The sequence below is a fragment of the Acanthochromis polyacanthus genome, chromosome 20 (assembly GCF_021347895.1).
Source record: "Acanthochromis polyacanthus isolate Apoly-LR-REF ecotype Palm Island chromosome 20, KAUST_Apoly_ChrSc, whole genome shotgun sequence".
Classification (NCBI taxonomy): Eukaryota; Metazoa; Chordata; class Actinopteri; family Pomacentridae; genus Acanthochromis; species Acanthochromis polyacanthus.
The window spans coordinates 15,927,235-15,943,229 of NC_067132.1; the positions used below are offsets into that span (position 1 = coordinate 15,927,235).

General features: G+C 40.4%; 1 protein-coding gene across 1 annotated transcript in view; it reads left to right on the forward strand.

Moving 5' to 3' along the window:
• Nucleotides 1-15,995, forward strand: part of cntnap2a (contactin associated protein 2a) — a 372,045-nt gene that overhangs the window by 210,429 nt on the left and 145,621 nt on the right. The window contains exon 10 of the mRNA XM_051940310.1: nt 9,724-9,873. Within this exon, the coding sequence (XP_051796270.1) occupies nt 9,724-9,873 (150 nt within the window). The remainder of the gene's footprint in view (nt 1-9,723; nt 9,874-15,995) is intronic.

Below are 15,995 nucleotides of genomic sequence, written 5' to 3' on the forward strand. Positions count from 1 at the left end.
AAGATGTTGCTGTATTGGCCGTGCAGCAGGACCAAAGCATGTTTGGTGCTCAAATATAAATCAAACTCCCTATTTTCCACATTGCCCACCATGAAATGATCCAATAATCCAAAGCCAATGGAAAAGAAAAGGCTTCTTTTGTACCTGTCACAAATAGCTGCTGGGTGGTGGTTTTTATCTTTGAGCACGTGTGCTGAAGATGCTACCCTTTGATCACCCTGTTGATTAATTATTGAATTATTGAGCCCCGGTATTGTTTCCATGGAAACAATACTCGCTGTCTCCAGTGCTTTTTCCAGAGAGCAAGAAATCTAATTTCCTAAGAGGCTCTCGAGCAACAAAGTGAGGAAATATGTTTTTGTACTCCTGTTTGGCTGTCAAAGAAGACAAAACACGTAAGTAGTGGTAATTAATCTTAATGAATTAAGCATGCGGCTGCGTCTTCAAGAAAAGATGAACATTTGATTTAGCTTTCAGCGTGTCACACCTCTGTGCACGCTTGTTGACAGTGACAAGTGGCAAAGAGGCAAGACAATCATAAATACTCCTGGAGATTGACATGAGGTAAAAAGAAATGGAAAGCTGTTTTGTTAGAACTGCACATTGTACTGCTGTCATCATTCAACAAATGGAGCATTTCATGTCATCAGTACTTTAATATATTTGGTTTATGACTTCTGTCTGTCTATGTATCTATCTATTTATCTATCTACCTGTATTGATCCCATTGATCCATATTTCATCCCAATACGTCATCCCTGTTGAGGTGAGTCTTAATACAGTGTAGGACAAAGCCAGAGGCCTCATTCAAACCTGCTTCAAAGCCTAAATGTGTTTCTACATTAAACTTATGCATGTGTGTGGAATTTTATTATTTTTTTTTTAATGCATGTGTTCAGTTCCATCACCTCAGCCAGAAGTAATAACTTTGCTTCCTTTGAGATGCAGAATTACTATCAGTCACACATGAGTTTGCTTGTGCAGTCTGAACAGGATGCATATGGCAATAGAGTAATGGAAAGGCCTCAGGCACAGTTTAGAGGGGAATAACACACTACAGCCGCCCCTGATTATAATGTTATATTGTTTCATTCCCCCTGAGTGTGTGTGTGTGTGTGTACAGTATATGTGTGTGTGTGGCTTAATATGTCGTATTCTCTGGCTTTGTTGGCATATTGCCATCTCTGAAGATGTGCAAAGCTCTTCAAATTATCTGGGAGGACCGAATATTTAGGAGTGGAGGAGATTTGGAGGGGGGATGGGGGTGGGGGATTCATGAATGCCAGAGGGCCCCATAAATTTATAGCAGACAAAATTCATTTATAGTGTGCATACAGGATCAATATGTAATAGAAATAGGGGAAACAGGAGGAGAGGAGAGAAATGATGGGGAAAAGAGTGGAAAAGAGGAGCTGTAGGGATGAGAGGGGAGATGGGAGGAGAAGGGAAAGTAAGCAGAAAGAGGAGCAGAATGGCAGTGTTACAGAAATAATATCCACACTCGACCGTCTTACAGGGATTTGTTGCACTGCGTGGTATCCCCCAACACGTTCTCCAGGGAGATGAGACAAAAACGAAACAATCGGGGACAGCAGTAAGTAATGTTTCTTCCCCATGTGAATGCGATAATATGAAAACAGCTCTTCCTCGCTGATATCTGTGTAATATACTTGAACTCATTTTACAGTATTTTGTCACTGGCTTTGGTTAAGATCTTACTTTTGGTTTTGTACAGTCTCATAATAGAGAAAAGATCTTTTTTTTTTTTTAAAAAAAGTATTTCTTCACTAAACTCTATAAAAACAGACTTGATTTACACACAAATCACTGCAAAAATTTTTTTTACACAGTTTCCCTCTATTGTATCTCCATCTTTTGTACTGTTGGCATTGGCATGTCCTTTTGAATTATTTCTTGCTTCATTATTTAAAATCTTATTTCCATTTATTTAGTTTAGCTTGGTCCAGCCTTTCCTCGTTCTCAAAATTAGATACCATCCGATGCTGCTGTCTGCTATCCATCATTGCTCTCAGTGGTGAATATAGCTGAAATCAATAGAAATGCAATACTAACAGGAAGGCGGATATTCACAGATGCAAGCACTCCTCTTCAAAGCCTGCAGGATATCTCTTGGTCTTGGTTGTTGAGGAGCAGGCCGGTCTTGAATCTGCATGCTGACTTTCTGGGTTTAGGCCTTCTAACTTTCATCCTCGCTGTGCGGAGGTTCCCACTTATCCGTGCGTGAACTCGACCTCCTCTGCTTTACAAGACTTCCTTTGACACTTTCACCGTCTGAGTCCAGGCCTCAGTCTGACACGACGGTTGGGTAATGGAACACTTCTGATGGTCAGGTGGATCTCTAAAACAGCTGGAGCGCTGTTATGTATGATCATGTATCACACTGTTTTTTCCTTCAGCTAATCTACAGCTGGTTTATCTACAGGGTCAGGCGCTGCTGCAGTTGAAGGACTTCACTGCGTCGGTCCGCTTGAACGTGAATCATGGGCAAACTGTCGACCTCACCGTGTGAAGTATGTCATGTCTTGAAGTCATATCTGCTGTTTCCATGGTAACAGGCAGGACACTCACCTCCTGCCAATATGCACGTGTTTTTGAATGTTTGCCGGGATCGACGTTTTAAGGTGAAATGACTCACTGATGACCAGAAACCCCCCCCCCGGTGTTGTCCACACTTATCCCAATAGTAGCACAGCATATGAAGTATTTATCGCAGTTGGTGGATCTTATTTTTGATATCTTGTCGTACAGCGTGTTGCTTTTTCATTCTGTGTAGTTCCATTGATTTATGGTGATAACAAACATCAGCCCTCACACCGGTTATATTCACCAGAGCTACAAGAGCACAGAGCTGTCTGTTGTAGCTGTCTGACCTCCTGACATTTCTCTTCTATAACATTTGTAGCATGCCGCAGCAGCAGTTTGGCTACATTTTTTTATTATTATTGTTTTACGAAGTTGATACTTTTTTTTCCCCCATGGCTTCAAGAAACGACTTTGGCCAAATTGTGAAATGGCTCAGTAGCTTCAGCTATTTTAATACATATTAAATTTCCAAATCAAAACTACGTTTTTATTAATGTATATCATTTACAAATTGGAAAAAAAATTACATTGTGGTTAGATGTTATAAACCGTGGTTCTGTCTTTGCTGGTGTGTACAGACTCATCTATAACTTTAACTTCTAGGCTATTTCCTTTGGATTGAAGCCTCTAGAGGAGGCCTGTTACTGTATCTATGGCAAATAATAAAAATACCTGTTGCAGAGCTGCAGAGAGAGAAAATATGTTAGATAAAAGCATGAAAGTACTGTATTAATGCGTTTGTGGCACCCTTTTTGCTTGAAAGTTTTACATAGAGCAGGTAAATCTTTAAAAGTGTGTTTGATGATGGAAGCTCTGGGACTGTGCAATCCCAAAAACACATTTAGAAGACAAATTGAAAGTGAATTTGGATTTCTGGTAATGACTTTGAAGTTCATATTGTTGCATTCTGTCTCGACAACTGTGATGTCGTATTGCATTAACTGCTGAACAGTTGGCAAAGAAAAACAGCTCTGGTAATATGTGTGCATGCAGGGTTATTATGGTGTTTAAATGTTAAATATATCTTCAAGTATTATCATTGATTTCAGTGTTGTGACAGATGAAATGTACACATCCAGTGAATAACTGTGTTTTGCAGAGGATATTGTGTTAAACGGCACACGTTTACATGCACATGGATGCATGCTTTTAGACTTTTCTTAAAGTTACAATTAGTCCATATTTTATGACAGTAATGATTAGATAACTTTGATTGTTGTGAGAATTTGCACATCCTCATACTATAATGCTATAGTTTTTCCCATCCACATCTTATGTTTGACTGAATAAATGGAAAGACAACCTCAGGAAAACATCATTTTAATGACAGTAGCAAGTTAAAAATAGCAAAACCAATTACTGATCATGCACATTTAATCAGAAACTCCAGCATACCAGAGCTGATACCTTTCTTCTGTGTATATATAAATGACCACTAGAGGTAACAAAGGGCATTTCTCTATTCAGAAAGTATAAATTAAATGTGTAATTGACAACTGGAAAGTGCAAAAAAAAAAAGAGAGAAATATTATGAGAAAAAGAGTGTGCTTTTCAGTACATCATTGTTTTAATACTACAGTTAAGATCTTGGTGAAGTCATCAAAGTATATTTGAAAGTGACACAGGGAAGAGTTAGGATCATCATAAAGTCCACACTTCCCCATTCCAGCGTCAGAATTAATGCATCTGCTATGAATGTGTGACCATTAGCTGCCTCAGAATTATGCAAAATTCTCTGGCTATTGTTGCATAAATTTAGTGCCATCCTTTCCCCGCTTTTGTGTTTAAGTCAGTGAATCTGAAGTAGCAGACTCCCTTGACAGGCGCAGTGAAGATACCCACAACAGTAGGGAATTGAGGGGCTCAGGCCTGTCCATCACTTGGGTAATGTCATTATGCTTTTTGTATTGCATGCCAGTAGTTGGGTTGTAAGCCCCGCCAATATTTGTGAAGACTCTACTGTAGACAAGTGGACTTTCAATATTGGATATTCCCATCAAGCTGGCTTTGTCTGCTGGTCTGTCTGGTAGAGAGAGCCAGCTTTGGGAGCACAGGATGGAAGCATTTAGAAGAGTCAAACTGGAAGAAAAAACATGAACAGCACAATAATTTCATGTAAAGTTTCAATTTTTATTTTGTTTTTTTTAAATATAGTGACATTGTCGTTGGTCAGTTCTATATATAGATATGTTTTCTTTTTAAGTAAGCTGTCTTTAGTTCAGGGATTGAGGTATGTATATATGTGTTTCTGGTGTCTCACCAAAATCCCTGCAGTCGTTTTCTGTAGCTCATCCCATTTGTTAGTGGAAAGCTGGAGTTCAGTCTTTGAATTATCCAGCTGTCGCCTCCTTCCTCTGCTGCTGCACCACCTCCTCTCTGGTTGTCACTCTGGGAACCAGGGCTGCCATTTCAGCTGTTTGTACTAAAAGCATGAAAGTTAATCACTTCTCAGCTGCTCTTTCAAGATTTTCTAAAATTACCAAGTCTGTGATTTTGTACTTACATACCAGAAATCAGTCTCCCGGCCTCCTCCACCTTTTATCTTCTGGGGGCTGCTATTCGGTCTTGGTCTCTTCCAGTTCTGCTGTAATTGCTGTCACTTTGTTTTCTGCCGCTGTCAGTCTGAAATACCATAGAGGTATAACTGAGGATGGAGGTCTGTCGTTTTTATGGTGTTAACTCCAGTCCATACAATCCTTTTGCGTGCTTTTTTGGGGGCTTTTGTTTGTTTGGTTCAGGAAAGTGTAAAAAAGTTGCAGCAGACTGTTTTTTTTATATTCCATATACAATTTATAACTCTTAATTATTTTTTATCTACATTGTTATTTTAGTGATTTAATATTTAATATATAGATATTTCAGCTGTTGCTATGTGAGCATATGTTAGAAATTTTACTTTGTTTTTTAATGCACATTACACACATTTAATTAGCTTGAACTGGGATTAGCCCAATCTGCAGTTGAACAATGCGTCAATTAATTAACCAAGAAAGCTAGAAACATTCTGCAATTATTTTTTTTAAACAAAAAACATATATATATATATATATATATATATATGTATATATACACCCTGTCAAAAGTTTTGGGACGGGTTTTAATTTATTTGAATTAGAAAGTGTCTCAAAACTTTTGACAGGGGGTGTATATATGAAATATTTTTTTTACTTCAAATGTCTCATTCAAATGTGAAAATGTAAATGTGTGTGGTTGTCTTTTGGTTTTGGACAGTTTCTCACTATTTTCTAATACTGGATTGACTGATTAAGATGGCAGATTATTTTACAGTGAAAATAAGCATTGTTGCTCATAATCAAAGATGTCACATTTTGATGACCAACCACCTTTGTTACTCTGGGTTTACAGTTCAGTCTTGATATTCCTCAGTTCCACCCTCTGACCCACCAGCATGTCTCTCAGTGCTCTTAACATATCCTCTATATCATCTTTCATCAGGCCCTTTGTCTGTAAACCTTGGTCAGCTCCTCCCCTCTCTCAGTGTATTCACAACATAGACCGACAGAACAGCAGCAGCAGAGGACCCTTGAGTTGTTAGTGTGGGTATACGAGGGTACTTCAGAAAGTTGTTGGTCCATTTTGTGGTATATCTGTAACTGTAAAGCCTTCTATCCCTGTCCACAAAAAAATCTAATGTTTGCAGTCATTTCTTTGCAGGTAAAGTCCTTTAAGAATCAGTATGTAAAAGGGAAACAGAACAAAGGACAAGAAAGAAGCAGGATCTGAGCAGTAAATTAGCTGAGTGAATGGCCTCTAATGGATTGGTCACTGATTTTGGACCTGTGGGTCATCTTCACTGCTCTTCCTGCCCCACTTGAAATCAGCAACCCACTTTTTTTTTTACAGTTAATTAGCAATGGAAGTCCTTATCAAATGTGTTGGCCATGTATTTGTGGATTTCCATGGGGTCATTGCCTTTTTATGCAGATACTCGGGCTTCTTTCTGGTCCATGTTTTGCTTTCTCTCTTTCAACGGGCTTCACCTGCAAAAACAACATCTGGGTTTTTGTGGACAGTGATTTACGGCTTTATAGTAGCAAGTTATGCCCCAGATATAAGTTGGAACCTTTGTTTCCAGGTGAGGCTGAGAACTTTTCAAATCACACTTATACTCTACATAATTTTTTTCCCCCTAGTGACCACAGGTGTAGGCAAAGACAACTAACTTATAAGTTGGCATAAATGTGTTGTTCCTCAATATGCTTAGCAATGTAGGCTGTTGCAGCATCTACTGCGGTTTATACAAAAATCTGTTCTCTTTTTTCAGAATGACTCCCACACTAACACTGCAGAGAATAATTTAAAAACCTATTTTCTCACAGATATTGTCGTGTCTATACAGATGGTGTCTTATTTGTTGTGTTCAGAGAGTCACTGGGTACAGTATACACACTTCTTTGTGGTCTGCATTGATTTTGTTTTTGTGTTGACATAGACAGTGAGTGGTACATCAGATGGCAGCGTCCTTGGGTGAAATTGACAGCCAAACTGTTTTATGTAACTTTAAGAGTTTTCGTGTCTTATCAGAAAAGAACAAGCTGGAGGCACCAAAGTCTGATGAGAATGTGAAATGCAACTCTAAAATTCTACAACAATATAATTAAGTTTTGAGATGTTTTAGTTGGTTCTTTTTCAGTTGGGGTCACATTTAGGTGAAATCCTGCGAATTAACTCAGTTCTTTCTTTTTTTAAATTTTTTTTGCATTTTCATTTTATTCAAAACAACAAAAAAAAACAAGCAAAACAACTGGTCATCTTGTTTTCTGGCTCCTGCATATGAACTCAGCAAGTCAGGAAACTAGTCTTATCTCGTTAAATCTCCTTTATCTGCTCTCCTTCGTTGGTTGTGCTCTGTTTATCTATGACAGGCAGCCGCCATGTGCAGGATTTGAGGCTGTGTGTTTGCCGTATGTGGCAGTCAGACCGGAAAAGACAGCGAGAGTATCGCAAATGTGTGCGTGTGAGATCCCTTATGCCCATATGTGTGGCGATGTGTGTGTGATGGTTCAGTAATGCTGCCATCACTGATAAGCTCATCATCAAAGCTATTGCAGGTGATGTAAAACAGATGAGAGGACACGAGGTTACATACTATCTATTTTCTTTTACATTCAAGAGGTTGTACAGAAGGATGGGACGGAGCAGAGAGCTTGGTAGTGATTACATCAAACCAATATACAGGCAGCAATGTGATTGTCAGTAAAGGAGGTTATCAAGGTCGCTCTTGAAAAGCACTAACTTTTTTTTGCGTCTCATTCAGACAAAACACACATCTCATCCTCATGACCTCTCAAGTACAACTAAAATCCATTTTTAAACATTTTCCTCTCCTGGCGAGCTGGAAGAATCTTGTGTATGTGCTGTTTTGCGTGGATGCATCTGTGCCACAGTGGTCGCACCCCTCAGCAAGTTTCCGTCTTGGCCTTTAATCTCTTTGGCCAGTTCTTCGATTGTCCACACACACACATGCGCACACAGACAGTCACCCTGCTGATGGAGATTAATTAGTGCCGACTCCCTGCAGATATGAAAGCTCGGGTCTTCAAGTGCATTCTGGGAAGAAGTAAACAATGCGTGTCTTGTGAGACGGTGACCTGGAAACCGGCACACAAGCCAAAGGCACCAACAAAAACTCGCACGCCCGCATTCAAACATGATTTAAATGTATCGACACATGTAGCATGTAGAGGTATATGTGTATTGACGTGCGTGCGGATCCCTGTGTGCGCTCTGCTGGGACCGATTTGACCGCACCTTGAACTTCGCTACAGTGTCCACACTATCGATGTATTACAGGCAGTGAAGCAGTGAGCTAAGCCCAATTGAAAAAGACAGACACTGCAGCAGATGGCTACAAAAGGAGAGAAGGGGGGGAAGAAAGGATAATGTTAAATGCAGAGTTTCAAGAAGGGAAAATAAAGACAGAGAGAGGGAGAAATCAGGGACAGAGACGGAGGCAAAGAGGGAGGGATGAATAGAGATTGGAGTCAGTAAGAGGTGATGTATAGAGGAGAGGGCGATGAGAGTGAGCTGGCTTCTCTCTCAGCTCCAGTAGTAATGTCCCTTTCCAAAACATCACTCATATTTAATGGAGCACGGCTACAAGGGAAGAGAGGGGAGAAACGAGAGCACAAAACTTGGCATGCACGAAACACACACACACATGCTACGTTGACAGACGACGCAACACATTACAGACTTGTACACTCGCATAAAGTGCTCAAAGTTGCGAGCTCGTAGAGAACACACACACACACACGTTCACTGCTTGGGTACTCAGACGGAAACAGGGTTCTCTGAGAGTTAATGGAGTTGAGATTTCAGGGGCCTTGAGACTTGAAACTGCACTCGGCGAGGAAAAAGGGGGGCAGAGGAAGAGCGGGAGAACAAAAGAGGTGGGAAGAAGAATTGAGGGTCATTGGCATACATATGACTGTGCAGAAGTGAGGCAAAAATTCGATGGAGGCAGGAAGATGGTCCTCAGCTGAGCGCATCTTTACTCTGTTGGAGTTGCACTCAGCAGGCATCACAGGAGTGCCATCATTGTGGAGTAAAAAAAGAAAAATTGCTGTGTGACAAAGTAGAAGGTAAACAGAGAGAGATAGCCACACTTCACAGAAATACATTTTATTTCCTGGTTTCACCACCCACATACCTCTCACCCATGATGAGTCACCCGGTGGCTGTGTGTTAAATCCCAGCCAGGGCCTTAATATGCTCCCATACTCTCCTATAACAAAGTTAATTCGAGGTCAAAGGAAGGTAGTGTGGCCCGGCTGTCTAAGGCTGGATTTCGCCTCCAGTCTCTCTGGAGGTGTGGGTTTGAATCCCACCACTGCTATTATGTGGATAGTGATCAAGGCTTTGGGCACAGAAGGTCAAGAGTTCAACCATTGCAGCTCTATCTGCTCCTTAGCATGGTGCTCCACAGCTGCCTGGGATGGGCAACCTTTCGCAGGATTAATAGAGTATATAAATTAAAACAAACATAGAATCAGTGGCGTGTTATTTAGTTTGGGTTTGTTGTTGTTGTTTTTTTACATTGTGTGTCTTCTAAAGGCAACGTTTTCTTCTCCATCATCCCCCTTCCCCACTTTTCAGGTTCGGGCCTCAATGACGGCCAGTGGCACGCCATACGTTTGGTCGCCAAGGAGAACTTTGCCATGCTGACGATAGACGGCGAGGAGGTGTCCGCCGTGCGCTCCACCTCACCTCTCACCATCACCACAGGAGGGACCTATCACCTGGGAGGTAGGAGTCACACCGATTGCACACCTTTACACTTCCACCCTCTTTCACCATCATCACATTTCTCGACAGCGACCATATGGGATGCAAGAAGGCTCTGGAACATGGCCCAAATCCAGGTTAGGTTTCAGTTAATGTTCACTCCTTGATGGATCATTTCTATGATATTCTGTGTACCTTTTTTTGGCTTTTTTAGCCTTTATTTTATAGGACAGTGGAGAGAAAGACAGGAAACATGGGGAGAAGAGTGCAGGAAGGACATGCGGTAAATGGCTGTGGGTTGGAGCCATTTACCGCTGAAACTGGGATTACAGCCTCAGTTTATGGGTCGCCCAAAAGTCTTTTAAACAAGCAATATTACTTTTTGTGGTTAAAATGTTTAATTGCAATGTACCGAGATCACAGAAGCCTTTTAAAATATATGCTTAACCCCTTAAACTTCAGTGTACCGCCAGCGGTACACCTACTAATTTGCATAGGAATTTCAAGAATGTCCGACGGCTGCAAACGCAATTATACAAACACTATACGCCGATGGAAAGCTTAGATTCTCATGAATCCGCCGGTATAAACCACTTTCAGATGTGATTACCACAGCGGGTGAAAAAAACACATTTGTCCGACAAAAACGAATATTCATCCATCCGTTCTCTGTACACGGCTTCAACGCACACAGCGCGACTCACATTTCCGGGTTCATTATTACACACAGAAAAAAATATTCAACAAAAAATGGCCATAATCCAACCTTGGACATCCAGACGACACAAGCCAGTAAACTATTTTGTCCAAAACATGTCCTGAAGTCGGTATAAAATCCACGAATCGGTCATTTTCAAGGAAATGCACCTCGCGATGCGCGTCCAATATTCCCTGTATTTTTCGTCATTTTTTTAATTTAAAAATAGAATATTAGCGATTTTTTTGTACTGAAAATGGCTGGAATTGACTGCAGCTTAAAGGGTTAAACAGTCTGTTTAGACGAATTATGTCTTATGATCATTTATCTTGCTTGAAATCTATGTATCCCAGTGGCCAGACTTAAGGAAGTTGCCCACTTAGAAAGACAGGCACAACAAGACCACCGGATACTGATGGGATCACAAACGAACGCACACATAGATAACACATGCTGCCGCCTCAATCTGTCTGAATTAGGAAGACGCCAGGTTAATGATGCCAGACACTGCTGTCCGTCTGTTGGAAGATGGTCCGTATCTAAGTGTGCACGAGACACTTTGTGTGTGTGTGTGTGTGTGTGTGTGTGTGGGCACCTGTATGAAATTACAGTAACTGTGAGAGATAGTCTGGCTCTGATAGCTCCATCAGGCCTTCGTCCCTCTTTCTCTCTATCTGAGCACAATCTCCTCCATCAAGCAAAACCATTTCCCCAGTCCAATCAATAAGGATCAGAGCACCTCACACACACCCACACGTCCAGGTTCTTTTATTTTGTTGTCTTTTTTAATTTGCTCCTTGATGATGTTGAATGAATCACTCAAGTCCATAATGACTCTCTACTTTTTATTTATAAAATCAAAATTTGTAAGGCCTTGATATGCTAATAGAATTCCAGTCTAGAATCTGTTGTCTTTTTAAGGACTCAGAAAGCTTTTGTCAGTGTTTTTCTTTTTATGAGCGATGCAGCGAACTCGTTCAATTTAAATCTATATTTTTTCATCACTGTTTCTGTCCAGCTTACCCCCAACTTTCTCCACTTTCATTGTTTGCCGATCTTTTCTGATATCTCCTCTCCTCTTTCTTCTTGTCCTCTAGTCTCCATTTAGATCCAATTGGCAATTTACCGATTTTAGTAAACCGAGTTGCGAATCAATAGCGACTAAGAGGAGAGTATCTCTGTAATGTCTTTACTCCTTGAACAGGCCAGAGGAGACAGAGAGATGAAGGACTGAAACAGAAGAGAAAGCAGACAAAGCCCTGGGAAGATAAGAAACAATAAAGAGAAAGAGATGAAGAGAAAGAAGGAAATATAAAAGTTATTACCTGGGCTTTGATGGAAACAAGTAGTAGGCTGACGATGATGAAATCCATGTATAATACATAACGTTACAGGTTAATTTGCATATCTGTACTTACTATAAATCACACACTGGATAGATGCTCACGCACATATGAATCACTACAATTCAGAAAGAATACAACTATGTTTTTTTCAGTGGGTGTTTTCCCCCCGCCTGAAAGAGGTAGTGTTCGGGCTGAATTGGCAGCAGCTGTGACTGGGGTTTTACTCGTTAATTTTACATGACATAATGAATGCTGAGGAGCAGGGAGCCTGGTGGTAAACACAAGCTTGGAGGCTGCAGGGGATACAAAACTGTTGATTATTTCTATGGCAAGGAGTACAAAGTGATATTTAGGCCACCGTTTCACAGGCTGGGGAAGAAGTTTTTCGGAAGACGCTTTTGGAACAGTTTCAGCCGTTTCATTCTTAGTCCAAACTCAAGATTTCTTTCAAGAACAAAAGATATTTGTGCTGTTGTGAGCTGTTCTTAGCCCCTTTTTTTTAATGAATTTTTCATTTTAACGAAACCTCTCATGATTGTGTTTGGTTTTATTTGAAAAGAAAGATTCAAATCATGCATACTGATCAGTCTTTGAATTTCATGAACCAAACAGTTTTTTCTTGTTTTTTAAGGCCTCCCCAAAACACAATCTACATCTGTGTCTCTGTTATTGTGAGCATTTATGCCTGTAAAGCTGTATGAATAGCTCACTGAAACACATTCATTTACAACTCAGACATTTATTCAAAACGCTCCACCTCAACACATTCAGAGGCTAATTTCCATCCCTTGAACAGAGGTAACAGAATAATATAGTGAGTGTACAAAAGATAGTTTAGCCTTTTGGCTTGCCCTCAATTACTCTCTCTGATCGCTCAGCTTGATGAGTCAAAGGGGCCGAGCGCATTAAGCTGTCCTAAAGCTCTCTAACAGTATTCCATCAGCACTTTCTCCGTGACTGAGACCGTTCTATCAGCGTGGCGCAATTAGCAAAAACCTCTCAGTATCATGAACAGTCCGTGTTCTTTTACGGGACAAGACTTGAGATAATTGGTGCGGGTAATTTATGTTGGTGCAGTCATCCAGGTAGCCATCTGCTTGGAATCACATGGCTTTAAGGCATCAATCTGCTGTTTTCATTGGCATCAGTTGTTGATCAGTGACCACGGACTGAACAAGACTTCATAAACAAAGTAATGCATGACTCAACATAATCTCGGCCAGAATTTTCTCTATAAACAGGTCGTCAGTACCAGCTAGGTTTCCATAGTTAAACAAAGCTTAAATAACAAAAAAGCACACGCTCATTGCAGCGATAAGAATATGTCTGCTGCTATTTGTGTCTTATTTTAGGTCATCTAGTTGTAGTGCTTTCAGTGACTTATATAATTTGGTGTTCATGAAAGATGAATTCACGAAATGGAAAATGCTAGTAATTTCAGTTCAAAATAATCCTCCCATTTGCTTTGATAAGGCGAGTGCCGCTATAGAAATGCTGCTCGGATGTCAGAGCAAAGAGGGTTTCACTGTCTGTCTGTTTCCATATTCTTCACTTTATGGTATTAGTGTTTATTTAACTGGGTCAACGGCTGCATTATGCCAAATTAGGACAAATTGACATTATGCCGAAGCTTGAGTGCCACACATATGCTGCGACGTACATACAGTGTGAGTCATACAAAGTCTGATGTACAAGGTTTTACTTGATTTGTTCGGCGTGATATAATTAAAGTGAGAAAAGGTCAGTGCACCTCAGCGATGAGCAATTTTCAGACATTCAGACAAACCCCGGGCACACAAATCTAAAAACGCTGCTGACACAGAAGCATTATGTGAGATAATTAGCAGTCTGTGTCAGTCAAACAGAAGACGAGCAGGTGTGGATTTGTGCAGCGCGAGCAGTGATTTTACCTGTTATCCACCTTCAAAATGCACAGAACATTTGAGTTACAGCTTTTATTTGTCTGAATTGTCAGCTTAAAGTCAGAAATCGGAGAGCTTTCTTGATCTAGTTTGTTGAGATTAAAGAAAAGAAAAATAAGGTCACAATCCTAACAAACAGGGGAAACAAAAGACACAACTGCAATAAATAATTCACAGCGGCCCTAATTCTCTTCTGTATGTGTCTCCATTAAATTTGGAATGAAGAAAACCGAAAGGGGCAGTGAAGTTATATCATTGCTTGGCTTGAAAAAGAAAAAACAAGACGGCTGCTTTTATTGGCCCACTAATGGTGATCATATCGGAGCCGAGACGGTTTTTGCAAACACAAATATGACACAAAACTGCAGGATCCCTTTGTACAGCAGTTGATGATTTGAGTGCATAAATATTCTTTATAATTAGAAAGGAAATTTGTTAGGCTTTTTTTTTTAAAGGAACAGACCTCCATAATGCTTTTACCATTAAAATTACACTGATGTGTCATCTGAGGACAAGCGTACCGACATAAAAATGTTTCCTAATTAATGCCCTAATTCACTTAATAGATTACCTAATTTGCATAAGTGGTTATGTTTAATGTATTTTAATGACTATGATGGGACATTATGCAGATTAAGCACTGAAGACTTTAAAGGCTATGCAAATTATGCACCTACAACCTGTTCCGTTATTCCTTTATTTACTCTCCTTCCCTTATTCTGTCAACCTTTTTTGGTTTTGTCTGTGGAGCTTTTCATTTTTAACAATCCCCCAATAAAAGCGATCGTAAAAGAAAAAGAATTTCAGACAAATGTTAAATGAAATGTGACATGCGCATTGTTTTTTCAGTGAAATTATGTTTCCACTGGGAACGTCTTTGAGATGAGTGGCACTAAAATGACCAGTCAAGAATGTTGCCTTAGATGTAATAGCCTTTTCAGATTCTGTTGGATTAAAATTCATGAGGCACTTTTTAAACCCAAGGTTAGAGGGTTACAAGATATTTTACTATAGATGTCAGCAGGAGAAAAAGACTGGGCTCTCAGCGTCTGTAATCTCACCCTCAACCTTGGGCACATTTTAATTCTGTTTTCTTTGCCACGCTTTTTTTTCCCTCTGTGCTTCATTTCCTTTATTCTTTCAGATTTCTTTGTTTTCCTTCTCCACTTCTTTCATGGCCCTCATCTTCTTTCCTTTTCCTTTCATCGCACCCTCTTTAACCGGGTCAGCCCCTTCTTTCGACCCCTCTCTCATCTCCACTCCTCCATCCTTTGAGCGCCTGCTTTTAGAAGCAGTCTCCTGAACCCAAAGCCTATTTTACGGGGAGTAGTTTTTCACTCCTGACGCTGCGCTTAGAGAAATTAGTAAGTGACTGACACAAGGCATCCACAAATTGAATTTCTCAAGAGGCGAGACAGGCGGGCGCGCGCACAAACACGGACGGGCGCACACACACGGCGATAAAGTCGTGCTCTTTTCTCGGCAGGAACAGGCGACAAATGGATACTCTAATGAGAGACTAGTCAATTATGGGACATTCCAGCCTTAAGCATTCTGGTGTTTGATAACTCTGAGGAAAAAAAAGAGTTTGCAGTGTTTCCTATTTTAGTTTGGCTCTCTCCACACTCCCTTACCGATTTTATAACACACTGAGTTGCTTCAAACACTGTCACAGCAATTCTTTTATTATCATTTTGAAAATGCCATGTCTTTTCTTGCATTTTATTTGCAAGAATAAATGAAATATAATGACTTAAAATGCTGCAGTATTTGCCTTAAACTTTGCTTTTCCATTACAATCTACAATCTACCAATGCAGTCGGTTTTTGACCTTTTGAAATACAGTCTGTAAGTGGTCCAGTGGTTTGATTTGGTCACTCCAGTGTCGACAGTTTTTCACCTAGCTGCAGGAAAAAAAAAGCCATGTTTTCCTACCACATAATATATGTGATTAAGTTGGTAATACTTGTAGCACATTTTCAGTCGTGCGTCTACATGCCGCCACCTCTTCCTCTTCATCTTAAAGTTTGTGATGAATTAGACATGAGACTCTGACACCTGCATTTATCAAAGAGCAGGCCATGCTGTCTGTATGTGTGCCTCGGGGAAGGGAAGGGTACAGCCTTGTTTATAGGCACATCTGCCGTGGCAGGTCGGGTACATATTGTCCCTGACATG